The sequence below is a fragment of the Coregonus clupeaformis genome, chromosome 11 (assembly GCF_020615455.1).
Source record: "Coregonus clupeaformis isolate EN_2021a chromosome 11, ASM2061545v1, whole genome shotgun sequence".
NCBI classification, from domain to species: Eukaryota; Metazoa; Chordata; class Actinopteri; order Salmoniformes; family Salmonidae; genus Coregonus; species Coregonus clupeaformis.
The window spans coordinates 35,456,979-35,473,640 of record NC_059202.1 but is presented as its reverse complement, the minus strand read 5'-3'; the positions used below and the strand labels follow the sequence as shown (position 1 = coordinate 35,473,640).

Below are 16,662 nucleotides of genomic sequence, written 5' to 3'. Positions count from 1 at the left end.
ATCGAAAATTATATTTACTATCTACTATTTCTTCTATTCAGCACTCCAAAAAGAACAGTTTTGAAATGTGTATCTTGTATTATTTGCTATTGGATTAAATGGTAGTTAAAATGACTAAATTGTGAGCCTATCATTATCTGATGTATTGGTGACTAAACAAAATGTTCTCATGGTGTTTACCAGAAAACTGATTTTGCATGAATGACTCAGCTGTGAAAGATGTGTGAAATCCCAATGAATGTACAATCAAAGGTTCTGAACATAAGATAGCGGATATTACAAGTGTTATCAGTTTAGAGTTTTGTACTTAAGAGTTTACAAAATATACCACCTATGTGAAAAATGTCCCAAAGTGATTGTCTTGTGACCTCAGCGCTTCCTAGTGGTGAACAGCAGTAGCGCATGGGCTCAGCACAAGCACGACAAACTGAAGTCGAACACAGAGCATGAGAGAACATTTACATCTGGTGCAGAGGTCAACATCTTTCAGCACGGGGGAAAGCAACATATGTTGTTCAATAGTTGGTTATCGATAGGATTGATTGATGCGTTTATTGTGTCATGAACGGGGCAGTTATGCCGTTGACCCACTGCTACATTTACGAATAATGCCCTTTGCATTCCGCACAGTGCTAGAAGATGGCGGAGTCGGATGTTGGGGATTTCGCCTCGAATCGTTCACAGAACAGGTGAGGATGGCACTGTAGCGGGGAAATCAATATGGGAAAACTGTATTTAGGCCAAAGGGCAGCTAGGGATAATTAATTAATTAGATAAATATGAAACATTGGGCGAGAGGACTTTCGGTTGGATCATCAGGAAATTCTGAGGACACTGGTCATATTTTGCATGAATTGTCATATCGTTGCAGATTGATTAATTCACTGTACATTGTATCCATTGTAGTCTAAAATTGCAGGCTGTAAATGTTGCCAATGACAAGGTATCGAGTTAGAAGTAATGTTAGGAATATGTTTGGAATTCTGTCGTAACATTGTTACATTCATAGTTATAAGTTTATTCTAGCAGGTGCAGCGGCGCAACACGTTGCATAGTTCCTTGCTTTAGAGAACCAAGACATTAACAGTCCCAAGGGTTCTCAGCTCCAAGCACCCTTTACCAGTGGGACCATGTGAACTACAATCCCGACGCTTTGTTTTAACGTTTAGAAACGTCAGCAGTAATATAGCAGTAATTTTGCAGTGTAACCACAGTCGACTTTAGTATCAAAACTGCAATCTTTTTTTGTACGGGTATCTTTAATATCAGCGAGAAATAATCTTTCAAATAAAAAAGATTACACTTACTGTAGCATGTGAAATCCATACGGCTGTGTGCCTCCAGATGACGAACTACACTTCCGCCCCAGTTACGGAGTTACGTTTACAGACAGGAGTTCGAGCACGCTAGATAACTAATTAGGTGGTCGCCTCTGTCTTCCGTAAATAAGCGCTGGAACATGGCGATATGGCTGTGTGGGAACACTAACCCTATAAAGGGTGTGTAGTAATTTAACCTTTTGTTAAAAAAAAAAAGATTTCTCACTGATATAAAGATACTTTACTTATGTTTCCAAAACTGTAGCGCAAGCGATGCATGTTAACGGTCAGAATGAGCATCCGGCGCTTAACAAAACACCCCCGGCCTAAATATACCTTCATGAATAGACGCTAAAGGTAGTTAGCATCTATGAATGGGCTAAATACTAGTCCCTATCTTGTCAGCATCAAATTACATTTTTTTATGGCTAGGCCTATTGAATTTAATCCGCTCCATTATGATGATAATGTAGCCTATAGCTACATCTTAAAAATACATTTAAAACAACTTTTCAGTGGTGGCTTTGATCCATGGAGAAGGTCATATCCTCACTCAAAATCTAGTGAGATTAAAGTGTCCTGACAGTGGTGAACAATTAAAGATGTTCTTCAGTGTTTAAGGAATATCATCATCATCATTAACACAGGTTGTGCGCTCTGAATATAAAATAAGGCATTTTTTTCCCATGAAGCAGCTGAATAATTCAAGAGAAAATAGAGTTGGGAGGAGGGTAATGATGCAGCTGCCGGGAAAACGGATGGACAAAGTGCAGGAGAGCAAGAGCTCAGCACTGTCACTGATGCTACAACAACATCAGTAAACTCTGACAAGCATCCTAGAAGCTTAAAGGTAGACTCAGTGATATGGCGTAGATGCAGAATGTAAACAGCATAGTGGGTCATTTTCTGCAACAACTAAGAGCGTTGAAGCGCAAGGCTCAACTTCTCCTCTGTTTTGGTGCCCTGGCTACCATGCTGTGAACAGCGTGAAGCGAACCGGTGCACATACACAGATACTGTGTGTGACTGTGAGAGCAAAGTCTTGCATCTCGCTCATCTCAATAACGGCGGTGCTGCTCGTGGCAATGTAATTTCACTGAGTCTAACTTTTTAACATTCTAAAATACTCTATTCTGATACACTGACAGTGATGGGCCTTTTCTCTTGCAGTATGGCTAACAAAAATAGCACCCTGCGTTGCACGTTCTCAGCCCCAAGCCATAGCGCCACTCTCCTGCAGGGCTTGTCGGTCCTGCGAGCCCAGGGTCAGCTCCTGGATGTGGTGCTGGCCATCAATGAGGAGCGCTTCCAGGTTCACAAGGCAGTGCTGGCCTCCTGCAGTGACTACTTCAGGTGAGACTGACCCTGTGTCTCCGACATGGCTTCTTCTCCTCATGTCTTTTCCTTTCCTCTGCACTGATTTGAGAGAACTGGACACTGGATGTATTCTTTGACTATAGAGATACACTGACCGGGAAAGAGAGACCCAGGTAAAGACAGATATACAAATCAAATCATCATACAGATGTAGAGGTGAAGGGAAGAGTGTTGAGAGACTGTGTTGGTAAATTTGTCTTTGGTGTGAAATAATTGATACATCAAAAGCTTAGTCAGATGAGGTATGGTAGAGAGAAAACAGAGGAATTGGTGAAGTATGTGGAACTGATAGGTAGGGATATAATAACATTACAGGTGTATAATGTGAATATGTATAAATATAAATTAATAATCTGATGTTCTCATCCTGATGTTGCATGGCAGGTAGAGAGGGGAGTTGTTGTTCAGTGTCTAATTAACCAGAGATTAAAATGTTGTTCAGAATGGAGGGAAATCAATAAAACAAGTTTAACATAATGACAGTTATTTAAATGGATTTTTCACTTGCCTTGCAGAGCCATGTTCACTGGAGGCATGAGGGAGTCAAACCAGGACAACATTGAGCTGAAGGGCTTGTCCGCCCGCGGCCTGAAACACATAATTGACTTTGCCTACAGTGCAGAGGTCACACTTGACCTGGACTGCATTCAAGATGTACTGGGAGCAGCAGTCTTTCTACAGATGGTCCCAGTCGTGGACCTCTGCGAAGAGTTCCTCAAGTCGGCCATGAGCGTAGAGACCTGCCTGAACATCGGCCAGATGGCCACCACCTTCAACCTGACCTCCCTCAAGGAGTCAGTGGACACCTTCACCTTCCGCCACTTTCTGCAGATTGCAGAGGAGGAAGACTTCCTGCACATCCCCATGGAGCGCCTGGTCTTCTTCCTGCAGAGCAACAAGCTGAAGAACTGCAGCGAGATTGACCTGTTCCACGCTGCCATCCGCTGGCTGCAGCATGACGAGGCCCGCCGAGCCGGAGCCAACGAGGTGCTCTGCCACGTGCGATTCCCCCTCATGCCCTCCTCGGAGCTGGTGGACAGCGTGCAGACGGTGGACATCATGGTGGAGGATGTGCTGTGCAGGCAATACCTCCTGGAGGCCTTCAACTACCAGATCCTCCCGTTCCGTCAGCACGAGATGCAGTCCCCGCGGACTGTGATCCGCTCCGACGTGGTTTCACTCATTACCTTTGGTGGGACACCCTATACTGACAACGATCGCACTGTGAGCAGTAAGGTGTTCTATCTCCCAGACATTGCAGCGCGTCAGTTCAAGGAACTAACCGAGATGGAGAGAGGATCCAGCCACGCCTGTGTATCGGTGCTGGACAACTTTGTGTACGTAGTCGGCGGACAGCACCTGCAGTACCGCAGCGGTGAAGGGGCAGTGGACATTTGCTTACGCTACGACCCGCACCTGAGCAAATGGCTGCGTATCCAGCCAATGCAGGAGGGGCGTATTCAGTTCCACCTCAACGCTCTTCAAGGACAACTCTACGCCACTGGGGGGCGCAACCGATCCGGAAGTCTGTCGTCCGTAGAGTGCTACTGTCCCAAGAAAAATGAGTGGACCTACGTGGAACCACTGAAACGCAGAATCTGGGGCCATGCAGGAACTCCCTGTGGCGACAAGCTCTACATCTCAGGGGGTTACGGTGTCTCGGTGGACGATAAGAAAACCCTGCACTGTTACGACCCCACGTCTGACCAATGGGACTTCAAAACGCCCATGAACGAGCCTAGAGTGCTTCATGCTATGATCAGCGCCAAAGACCGTGTTTACTGCCTGGGCGGTCGCATGGACCACGTGGACCGCTGCTTTGACGTCCTGGCAGTTGAGTATTATATTCCAGAGAATGACCAGTGGACCACTGTTAGCCCCATGCGAACAGGGCAATCTGAGGCAGGCTGCTGCTTGTTGGATAAAAAGATATATATCGTTGGAGGGTACAATTGGCATCTAAACAATGTCACAAGCATTGTGCAAGTGTACAACACAGAGACTGATGAGTGGGAGAGGGATTTGCACTTTCCTGAGTCTTATGCAGGAATTGCGTGTACGCCGATCATACTTCCACAAACCACCACGCAACGGTAATCCTTTGGCCCAAAGTGATTGTGACAATTTGATTCCATGCATTCTTACTGTTGAGGGAATAAGTGGAAATATGAACAAGATTTTGTTATAATAACAGTGTATTGCTTCATTTTCCATCCTATGGTTGAGGTCCATGTGCTGCATCGTAATGAGCAGTTTTAATGGAAATAAGTGTTAGCTTCCCGGGACAAACTCACTTTTAGGGTCTTTAAAAAACACTTAAAGCACTACCTACAGTCAAGAAACCAATTAACAAATTTCAGGATAAAAAATGTAATTTGTGCCATGCATCAAGGAAGCATGTTTGGATTATTTCATTGAGTATATTCAATCAAATAATAATTTTGCAGGGTTTGACAATTTTTTTTACCACAGATTTGATGACATATTTGACTGCTTAGGACCATTTGAGAACTAGTGATTGACTGAAGAAGAGAAACATATTTTTTCAGTAGCTCCTAATGTTTTATGTTTATTTCAGAACATCTGTTTTTACTGTGTAAGATGATGTGCTCATTAGGCTGTTCAAATGACTGGAGACATTTACACACAGCCATCGTAATGAAACGTGTATTCCAAACTGACAAGCTAAAATGTCTCTTATGGCAGCTTAATCATTTTTTTCAACTCCTTTGTGTAAGTGCGTGAGAACATCTGTAGTTAGAGCTCCTTGTGTAGGAATTAGGTAGGCTTCCTGAGTATTCTAAAGTCATACTGTATATAATCAATATACAGTAGATCAGAATGAAGTGCTTTTGTCTTGTCCAACTCTTGCAGTGTTTAGTTGTGAGGGGAACTGGTCAAGTGGTCAGTTATATTTTGGTGCCACGTTTTTTCTCCTAGCTCCTACACAAAAGGACAGCATCGGTGTGAGCACTATGGTAATGGATTTACCTAGACAGGCGTACTGCTTTCACTTATCCAGTCCTGCCAGAACTGTGAATCTCAAAGAGCTGGGTGCAAGTGGCTGAAATTCACGTAAGGGTTCAAGTAAAGGCCTAGATGGAAAGAACAGCGCACAAGCAGTGATATGTGATTATTTCCCCTAGTGTATTTCTTCCTTTAGTACAGTGTAGACGGTAACATTTGATTTATGAGGAGTAGCCTGTTTGTGAGGCTTTCAGTATTGTATGCAAAACGTATGGCTTTTACTCATTTTAGACTGTTGGCAATGCTGAGACAAGCTGAATTTTATTTGGAAGCACAACATGGCCCTCGTTGAAAAATGTTTGGTTCTGAGAATGTCACCTGTTTGCCTTAGTAACAGTGTTTTTGTGATGTTTTGTCAGTCCAACTCAGAAGCACATAGTTATCTTTTAAGTGCATTATAAGTGGAGTACACTGTAATCAAATGAGAATGTAGACTTTTGTGTATCCATATGTATAACTTTAATTAAAAGGTGTTACGTGAACTGAAAAAGGTATTCCGGTGTTGTAGTCTCAATGGTGGAATGCATCATTTTACAAAGACCTACAAAAATGTCCATGGGATGGCAGATGAATGTAAATTGAAGACCAGTAAATCCTTATTCCCAATTGTAGAAAATTAAACCTGACCTGTCAGTTTAATATATACAGTACTGTAATAAAGATGTGAAATGAAGATTGTGCACATTTTTTGTAATCTGCATAATTATCCTTTTGTTTGTCATTTTTGAAAGTGGTTTTTACAGAAAATTCTGTTCAATAAGGTGTTGAGAAAACCCCTTGCTCCAGAGCTTCATATTTTAAAAGTATGTCAGAGGATTTACAGGAAACGATTCAACCACCCTAGCCACTGCCTGTTCACCCCACTATCATCCAGAAGGCGAGGTCAGTACAGGTGCATCAAAGCTGGGACCGAGAGAAGGAAAACCATCTTCTATCTCAAGGACTGTTAAATAGCCATCACTAGCACATTAGAGGCTGCTGCTGCCTATTGAAATCTTTAAGAAATGGAACACTAGTCACTTTAACAATGTTTACATATCTTGCATTACTCATCTCATATGTAAACTCAGCAAAAAAAGAAACGTCCTCTCACTGTCAACTGCGTTTATTTTCAGCAAACTTAACATGTGTACATATTTGTATGAACATAAGATTCAACAACTGAGACATAAACTGAACAAGTTCCACAGACATGTGACTAACAGAAATTGAAAAATGTGTCCCTGAATAAAGGGGGGGTCAAAATCCAAAGTAACAGTCAGTATCTGGTGTGGCCACCAGCTGCATTAAGTACTGCAGTGCATCTCCACCAGATTTGCCAGTTCTTGCTGTGAGATGTTACCCCACTCTTCCACCAAGGCACCTGCAAGTTCCCGGACATTTCTGGGGGGAATGGCCCTAGCCCTCACCCTTCGATTCAACAGGTCCCAGACGTGCTCAATGGGATTGAGATCTGGGCTCTTCGCTGGCCATGGCAGAACACTGACATTCCTGTCTTGCAGGAAATCACGCACAGAACGAGCAGTATGGCTGGTGGCATTGTCATGCTGGAGGGTCATGTCAGGATGAGCCTGCAGGAAGGGTACCACATGAGGGAGGAGGATGTCTTCCCTGTAACGCACAGCGTTGAGATTGCCTGCAATGACAACAAGCTCAGTCCGATGATGCTGTGACACACCGCCCCAGACCATGACGGACCCTCCACCTCCAAATCGATCCCGCTCCAGAGTACAGGCCTCGGTGTAACACTCATTCCTTCAACGATAAACGCGAATCCGACCATCACCCCTGGTGAGACAAAACCGCGACTCGTCAGTGACGAGCACTTTTTGCCAGTCCTGTCTGGTCCAGCGACGGTGGGTTTGTGCCCATAGGCGACATTGTTTCCGTGATGTCTGGTGAGGACCTGCCTTACAACAGGCCTACAAGACCTCAGTCCAGCCTCTCTCAGCCTATTGCGGACAGTCTGAGCACTGATGGAGGGATTGTGCGTTCCTGGTGTAACCCGGGCAGTTGTTGCCATCCTGTACCTGTCCCGCAGCTGTGATTTTCGGATGTACCGATCCTGTGCAGGTGTTGTTACACGTGGTCTGCCACTGCGAGGACGATCAGCTGTCCGTCCTGTCTCCCTGTAGCGCTGTCTTAGTTTTTTTCAAAAAAATAATATTTTTATTGCCCTGGCCACATCTGTAGTCCTCATGCCTCCTTGCAGCATGCCTAAGGCACGTTCACGCAGATGAGCAGGGACACTGGGCATCTTTCTTTTGTTGTTTTTCAGAGTCAGTAGAAAGGCCTCTTTAGTGTCCTAAGTTTTCATAACTGACCTTAATTGCCTACTATCTGTAGTGTCTTAACGACCATTCCACAGGTGCATGTTCATTCATTGTTTATGGTTAATTGAACAAGCATGGGAAACAGTGTCTAAACCCTTTACAATGAAGATCTGTGAAGTTATTTGGATTTTTACGAATTATCTTTGAAAGACAGGGTCCCGAAAAAGGGACATTTCTTTTTTTGCTGAGTTTATATACTGTATTCTATAATATTCTACTGTATCTTAGTCAATGCCGCTCTGTCATTGCTTGTCCATATATGTATATATTCTTAAATTCCATTCCTTACTTAGATTTGTGTGTATTGGGTATATGTTGTGAAATTGTTAGAATAACTTGTTAGATATTACTGCACTGTCGAGCTAGAAGAACAAGCATTTCGCTACACCCGCAATAACATCTGCTAAACACGTGACAAATAAAATTTGAAGTAATGTATGCTATTCTTTGCCTTTTTATACTTGACCATACACTGCATTTAGCGAACTACTGTGCAACTCCATCATCATTGTTAAATGTCACTAAGGTCATGACAGAAAGACATTAATCCCAATATTGACTTTCCTGTCAGTCAATTATAGGCGTACTGTATCTGATACATTTGGTATATTTCAGTTCTGCTCTGTACATCATGGCCTTGATACAGTTACAAGGATTTGATTTAACCACTACCGGTATTTAAACTTTGGTAGAGCAATATCTTGCTTATACATTATATATATATATATATACAGTGGGGAGAACAAGTATTTGATACACTGCCGATTTTGCAGGTTTTCCTACTTACAAAGCATGTAGAGGTCTGCCATTTTTATCATAGGAACAGTTCAACTGTGAGAGACGGAATCTAAAACAAAAATCCAGAAAATCACATTGTATGATTTTTAAGTAATTAATTTGCATTTTATTGCATGACATAAGTATTTGATCACCTACCAACCAGTAAGAATTCCGGCTCTCACAGACCTGTTAGTTTTTCTTTAAGAAGCCCTCCTGTTCTCCACTCATTACCTGTATTAACTGCACCTGTTTGAACTCGTTACCTGTATAAAAGACACCTGTCCACACACTCAATCAAACAGACTCCAACCTCTCCACAATGGCCAAGACCAGAGAGCTGTGTAAGGACATCAGGGATAGAATTGTAGACCTGCACAAGGCTGGGATGGGCTACAGGACAATAGGCAAGCAGCTTGGTGAGAAGGCAACAACTGTTGGCGCAATTATTAGAAAATGGAAGAAGTTCAAGATGACGGTCAATCACCCTCGGTCTGGGGCTCCATGCAAGATCTCACCTCGTGGGGCATCAATGATCATGAGGAAGGTGAGTGATCAGCCCAGAACTACACGGCAGGACCTGGTCAATGACCTGAAGAGCGCTGGGACCACAGTCTCAAAGAAAACCATTAGTAACACACTACGCCGTCATGGGTTAAAATCCTGCAGCGCACGCAAGGTTCCCCTGTTCAAGCCAGCGCATGTCCAGGCCCGTCTGAAGTTTGCCAATGACCATCTGGATGATCCAGAGGAGGAATGGGAAAAGGTCATGTGGTCTGATGAGACAAAAATAGAGCTTTTTGGTCTAAACTCCACTCGGCGTGTTTGGAGGAAGAAGAAGGATGAGTACAACCCCAAGAACACCATCCCAACCGTGAAGCACGGATGTGGAAACATCATTCTTTGGGGATGCTTTTCTGCAAAGGGGACAGGACGACTGCACCGTATTGAGGGGAGGATGGATGGGGCCATGTATCGCGAGATCTTGGCCAACAACCTCCTTCCCTCAGTAAGAGCATTGAAGATGGGTCGTGGCTGGGTCTTCCAGCATGACAACGACCCGAAACACACAGCCAGGGCAAATAAGGAGTGGCTCCGTAAGAAGCGGCTCCGTAAGAAGCATCTCAAGGTCCTGGAGTGGCCTAGCCAGTCTCCAGACCTGAAACCAATAGAAAATCTTTGGAGGGAGCTGAAAGTCCGTATTGCCCAGCAACAGCCCCAAAACCTGAAGGATCTGGAGATGGTCTGTATGGAGGAGTGGCCCAAAATCCCAGCTGCAGTGTGTGCAAACCTGGTCAAGACCTACAGGAAACATTTTAGTCATTTAGCAGATGCTCTTATCCAGAGCGATTTACAGTTAAGTGAGTGCATACATTTTCATACTGGCCCCCCGTGGGAATCGAACCCACAACCCTGGCATTGCAAACGCCATGCTCTACCAACTGAGCTACATCCCTGCCGGCCATTCCCTCCCCTACCCTGGACGACGCTGACTAATTGTGCGCCGCCCCATGGGTCTCCCGGTCGCGGCCAGCTATGACAGAGTCTGGATTCAAACCAGGATCTCTAGTGGCACAGCTAGCACTGTGATGCAGTGCCTTACACCACTGCGCCACTCGGGAGACGTGTGATCTCTGTAATTGCAAACAAAGATTTCTGTACCAAATATTAAGTTCTGCTTTTCTGATGCATCAAATACTTATGTCATGCAATAAAATGCAAATTAATGACTTAAAAATCATACAATGTGATTTTCAGGATTTTTGTTTTAGATTCCGTCTCTCACAGTTGAAGTGTACCTATGATAAAAATTGCAGACCTCTACATGCTTTGTAAGTAGGAAAACCTGCAAAATCGGCAGTGTATCAAATACTTGTTCTCCCCACTTTATATATATATATATATTGTAATGAAACTGGCAGGGAGCAGGCTTATAAATAGACTATGGCAGTATAGCATATGGTTCGGCAGCCCGGACCTCACTGGAAAGGCTAGATGTTATACAGGGGAAAGGACTCAGAATATGTAGTGGGGCGTTTTGGACGTCCCCAGTTGCTGCATTACAGGTGGAGATGGGGGATATGCCATCGCAGATTAGGAGACAGCAGCTGGCAATTAATTATTGGGTCAACCTACAAGGACATTGTCAAGGGGTGCTGAAGGTGGGTGTGGTGCATGAATCAAGCGCAGGACGCAGAAGCTCAGTCCAAAAGACTTTAGTGCAATATTCACGTAGAAAATAAGCACAATAAGCCCGAAGGCGAAATAACGGCGCACACAGGCGTCAAACAAACGGCGCACAAACATGTGCGAAAAACCTCTCCAAAACACTGGAGGGAAGTACGTAGCTCCAACACAAAACAGAAGAGCAATCACACACAAAGACAAACACACACAACGAGAACTAAATAGGACACTAACGAGGACTAAGAAGACACAGGTGTACAACATCAAGACAAAACCAAACGAACATGAAACATAGATCGGTGGCAGCTAGTACTCCGGGGACGACGACCGCCGAAGCCTGCCCGAACCAGGAGGAGGAGCAGCCTCGGCCGAAACCGTGACAGACATGGGGTGTCTCATCCTGCGAAAGGGATTTTACAGGCATGCTGGGAACATGAGCGAAGACAGAACACGAGCTTTGGGTGGGTGGGTAATACCCAGGTGAAGGAGATGGGACTGAATAGAAGGGAGTTTAGTCCAACGGTAGTTATTCCTGTAAATCCACCATGGCTACTCCCGCCTCCAGTAGTTCATCTAGAAGTGTTGGAGAGACTACAGAAAGATAGGGAGGGTGTTGATCCATTTGATTTCTTTAAGAGACGTCTGGAAACTGTGTATCAGGATTTTGTGGCCATTTACACAGATGGTTCAAAAGATCCAAGGACAGGACATACTGGGTCAGCATTTGTAGTGCAGGAATGTGGGGTGGATGTCAGGAAACGTATTACAGATCATCTGGCTGTATATACGGCGGAGCTGATGGCCATACTGTTGGCCTTGCAGTGGGTGGAGGAAGTCAAACAAGACAGAGTAGTTATTTTCACTGATTCATGTGCAGTGTTAATGAGTCTCCAGTCCTTTAGCTCACGTAGCAGACAAGACCTGCTTTATGAGGTGCTACAAACCCATGGCAGGATTGAACAGATGGGTATACAGATAAGATTTACTTGGGTCCCATGTGGGGGTGGAGGGGAACGAGGCAGTAGATGAACAGGCTAAACAAGCACTTAGTAGTGGGGATGGTGATGTTGAAGTTTCAATGAGCAAGGCAGAGGCAAAAAGACTGATATATACAGTGATGGTGCAGAGATGGCAGGAGCAGTGGAATATAAATATTAAGGGAAGGCATTTATTTCAAGTACAAAGGAAAGTCGGGGAGGGGAGGACGGCAGGAAGGGACAGAAGAGAGGAGGCTATTTTTACAATATTAAGGGTGGGACACAGCCAGTTGAATAAGACATTAAATGTGATAGGAAAGCATCCAACAGGAAAGTGATTATTGTCAGGAAACAGAGACCGTGGAGCATGTATTGCTACAGTGTGGGCAGTATCAGAGGGAAAGAGAGAGGATGAGATCTAGTATGAGGGAGGGAGAAGGGGATACAGGAAATTCGTTTAAAGAGTATATTGAGTAGAACGTCATTAGATATAGTCTCATATGTTGTTATCTTTTTTAAGAGCAACACGGCTGGCAGGTAGGATGTACAGTCATGGTCAAAAGAGAATGACATGTATTGGTCTTCACAAAGTTTGCTGCTTCAGTGTTTTTAGATATTTTTGTCAGATGTTACTATGGTATACTGAAGTATAATTACAAACATTCCATAAGTGTCAAAGGCTTTTATTGACAATTACATTAAGTTTATGCAAAGAGTCAATATTTGCAGTGTTGACCCTTCTTTTTCAAGACCTCTGCAATCCACCCTGGCATGCTGTCAATTAACTTCTGGGCTATAATCTTTGTAAATGATATCATCGGTAGGACTGGTGGAGTTATGACGCACATGCAGCTAACAAAAACATATGGAAATGTCTGCTCTACCCAAAATTACAACCAAATAATGGCAGCTTTACCGCAAAAATGGAAGAGGAAAGTGGAAGGGGGAGAAAGTAAGGAACTTGTCTGTCGGCCTTGCATTAAAGAACATAATTGGTTAAGGAAAACTGTGATAAATAAAAAAATATATCAGTTTCACTTAAGGACCAAAGGATTGACAGCCGTCCCATATAGATTGCAAAATAGTTGGGAAGAGATCTTTGATGTACCGATCCCATGGCATAGTGTTTATGAACTGACACGCAAAAACGACACCGGATTCAAAAATTAGAATCTTTCAATTTAAATTATTATATAAAATCCTTGCTACCAATAGAATGTTATTTATATGGGGGATACAATCTTCCCAGCTCTGCAGATTTTGCTGTGAAGAGACGGAATCATTGGACCATTTGTTTTGGTTCTGTCCATTTGTAGCTTGTTTTTGGACACTGGTCCAGGAATGGCTAAAGGATTGCAATATTTACCTGGAACTAACCTTGCAGATAGCATTACTGGGTGATCTGAAAAGCCATAGTCAATCAATCAATAATATAATAATACTTTTAGCAAAGCTGTTTATTTTTAACTCTCAATCTGTAGAAGCAATGAGAATAGAAAGGTTCAGAACTTTTGTAAAACATCACAGTACGGTTGAAATATATATGGCAAATAGAAATCCGATATGGATGGTGTTAAGAGATAGATGGGAGGTATTGAATAGAGTTGAAGGATGGGACTAATAACAAATAACAACAAATAATAACAAAGATAGCTAATAATGTAAAGCATACTGTGTCCATAATAAGTATATAGGCTGTATGTTGGGAGCTTTTGGGAAAGAGCACAGTTAGAAAGATATGGCATATAGAAGCAAACCGGATGGACATCATGAAAACGATCGGAGAGGTTGAGAGTAGAAGTAGTTCAGGAGCAAAAAATAAATAAATAATAATAATAATAATAATAATGATATGTATGTATGTATGTATGTATGTATATGTATATATATATGTATATATATAATAGAATTATTGTAAAATTAACTGTGTCCATAAGGTGTAGATAGTAAGTATAGACCGGAAGTAGAGGCCTGGGAATTGTTGTTCACTAATTTACTCCAAGTAGGGAAAGGATGGTGGGGTTGAAAAGTAATAAAGGGGAGTATATATATAAAAAAATATATATATATAAAAAAAAAATAAAAAAAATAAAAACATGGGGGATTGGAAGTGATGCAGACAATTACATTGATAGAAGATACAATCTATCTGCAATATTAAGCTGATCCATTCCCCCCAGAAAAAAAAAAAAAAAAAAAAAAAAACTTCTGGGCTACATCCTGACTGATGGTAGCCCATTCTTGCATAATCAATGCTTGGAGTTTGTCAGAATTGGTGGGTTTTTGTTTGTCCACCCACCTCTTGAGGATTGACCACAAGTTCTCAATGGGATTAAGGTCTGGGAGTTTCCTGGCCATGGACCCAAAATGTCGATGTTTTGTTCCCCGAGCCACTTAGTTATCACTTTTGCCTTATGGCAAGGTGCTCCATCATGCTGGAAAAGGCATTGTTCGTCACCAAACTGTTCTTGGATGGTTGGGAGAAGTTGCTCTCGGAGAATGGGTTGGTACCATTCTTTATTCTTGGCTGTGTTCTTAGGCAAAATTGTGAGTGAGCCCACTCCCTTGGCTGAGAAGCAACCCCACACATGAATGGTCTCAGGATGCTTTACTGTTGGCATGACACCAGACTGATCTCACCTTGTCTTCTCCGGACAAGCTTTGCCCCAAACAATCGGAAACGGGATTCATCAGAGAAAATGACTTTACCCCAGTCCTCAGCAGTCCAATCCCTGTACCTTTTGCAGAATATCAGCCTGTCCCTGATGTTTTTCCTGGAGAGAAGTAGCTTCCTCACTGCCCTTCTTGACACCAGGCCATCCTCCAAAAGTCTTCGCCTCACTGTGCGTGCAGATGCACTCACACCTGCCTGCTGCCATTCCTGAGCAAGCTCTGCACTGGTGGTGCCCCGATCCCGCAGCTGAATCAACTTTAGGAGACGGTCCTGGCGCTTGCTGGACTTTCTTGGGCGCCCTGAAGCCTTCTTCACAACAATTGAATCTCTCTCCTTGAAGTTCTTGATGATCCGATAAATGGTTGATTTAGGTGCAATCTTACTAGCAGCAATATCCTTGCCTGTGAAGCCCTTTTTGTGCAAAGCAATGATGACGGCACGTTTCCTTGCAGGTAACCATGGTTAACAGAGGAAGAACAATGATTTCAAGCATCACCCTCATTTTAAAGCTTCCAGTCTGTTATTCTAACTCAATCAGCATGACAGAGTGATCTCCAGCCTTGTCCTCGTCAACACTCTCACTTGTGTTAACGAGAGAATCGCTGACATGATGTCAGCTGGTCCTTTTGTGGCAGGGCTGAAATGCAGTAGAAATGTTTTTTGGGGATTAAGAGGGACTTTGCAATGAATTGCAATTAATCTGATCATTCTTCATAACATTCTGGAGGATATGCAAATTGCCATCATAAAAACTGAGGCAGCAGACTTTGTGAAAATTAATATTTGTGTCATTCTCAAAACTTTTGACCACGACTGTAGTTTCTCCCGGTCTCTGGCCCACACTCCAGTATAGTAGGTGACGGTAATGCACCATAACGTTGGATGCCAACCGCCGATAAACCCCAATGAAGAAGAAAGGTAGGTTTTCCTCTGGCAATAGGCCCTTTTCACGTGACGTCAGACAACTTCCGTTCTGCCGCGATGCAGGTTATGTTTACATCCGGTGTCGCTTAGGAACGCTTAGCTAGTAGCACATCATTATGGAGTTCACCCAGTCCCTTTCACATCTGCCACCAATACGACTTAACGACGTAGAACGACTTGCTGACAAGTGGTCCCTTACTTCAAGATCGAAGCTTGATAAAGGCTACAAGTTCTTCGTTGAAGGTTACCTGTTTGATTATGAAGGTACGTGTTTATCTTTATTTAGCTTAAATTAGCCCTATGCTAGCGAAGGTTATGAGCTGACGAGTTTCTGTTTTGCAGCCTCTTTTTAATATTACTGCTGTTTGTATCGACCGTAAGATAAGAGTCAGTAATGTATTAATGGCTAATGCTGCGCCCTTTCTCCCAATCACTGTATTGAAACAGTCTCAAGTGTAGTTAACGGTGAGGTGACAGTGAGAGGGCGATGTTACAGGTCCATGAAGAAAAATGAGGAGGCTCATCGGCTTCAGGTTTCTCAGATAAACAGTTCTCTAACATTATGATAAGAGATAGGTTAAGATAGATAAGTTTTCTTTTTGTTGTGTTTTGCTGCGGTTGCAGATTTAATAAGAATGATTCCACAATGTTCCACTGTGGATCAGTTTGTTTCTCAGTCTGAGCTCTGATTTTGTATCATTAAACTTAATACACAACGAAATTCTTACAAACCGATGTGGGTTGTTGACGGCAATAAAGACTGGGAAAGATTCTGTGATAACTCAAAATGTTCAAATTTTCGATAAGTGTTGGCACTACTTGTCAAAGGTTTCAGAACAGCCAATTTTTCTTAATTAAAAAAAGAAATTGGGTTTTGAAAATTGTGTACAGTAGTTTATAATGAAACGCAGAAAAAATGTTTTGTAAGTACAGCACTAATTGTTATGTCTCTATGAACAGGTTACACTAGACTCTGCAGAGGTTCCTGTGGTACTCAATCACATGTCATGTTCCTGCTCTGCTGGGAAAGCACTATGTAATCACATAGTAGCACTTCTTTTCAAAGT

At 43.0% G+C, this 16,662-nt stretch overlaps 1 protein-coding gene across 1 annotated transcript; it reads left to right on the top strand.

The window, feature by feature from the left end:
- The first annotated feature begins 413 nt into the window (after positions 1-413).
- LOC121576867 (kelch-like protein 26) lies at positions 414-6,396 on the top strand. The gene is made up of 3 exons (XM_041890414.2): positions 414-689; positions 2,490-2,672; positions 3,212-6,396. The coding sequence occupies exons 1-3, from the start codon at positions 640-642 to the stop codon at positions 4,791-4,793; spliced, it is 1,815 nt and encodes a 604-aa protein (XP_041746348.1). The 5' UTR covers positions 414-639; the 3' UTR covers positions 4,794-6,396.
- Positions 6,397-16,662: the final 10,266 nt, after the last annotated feature.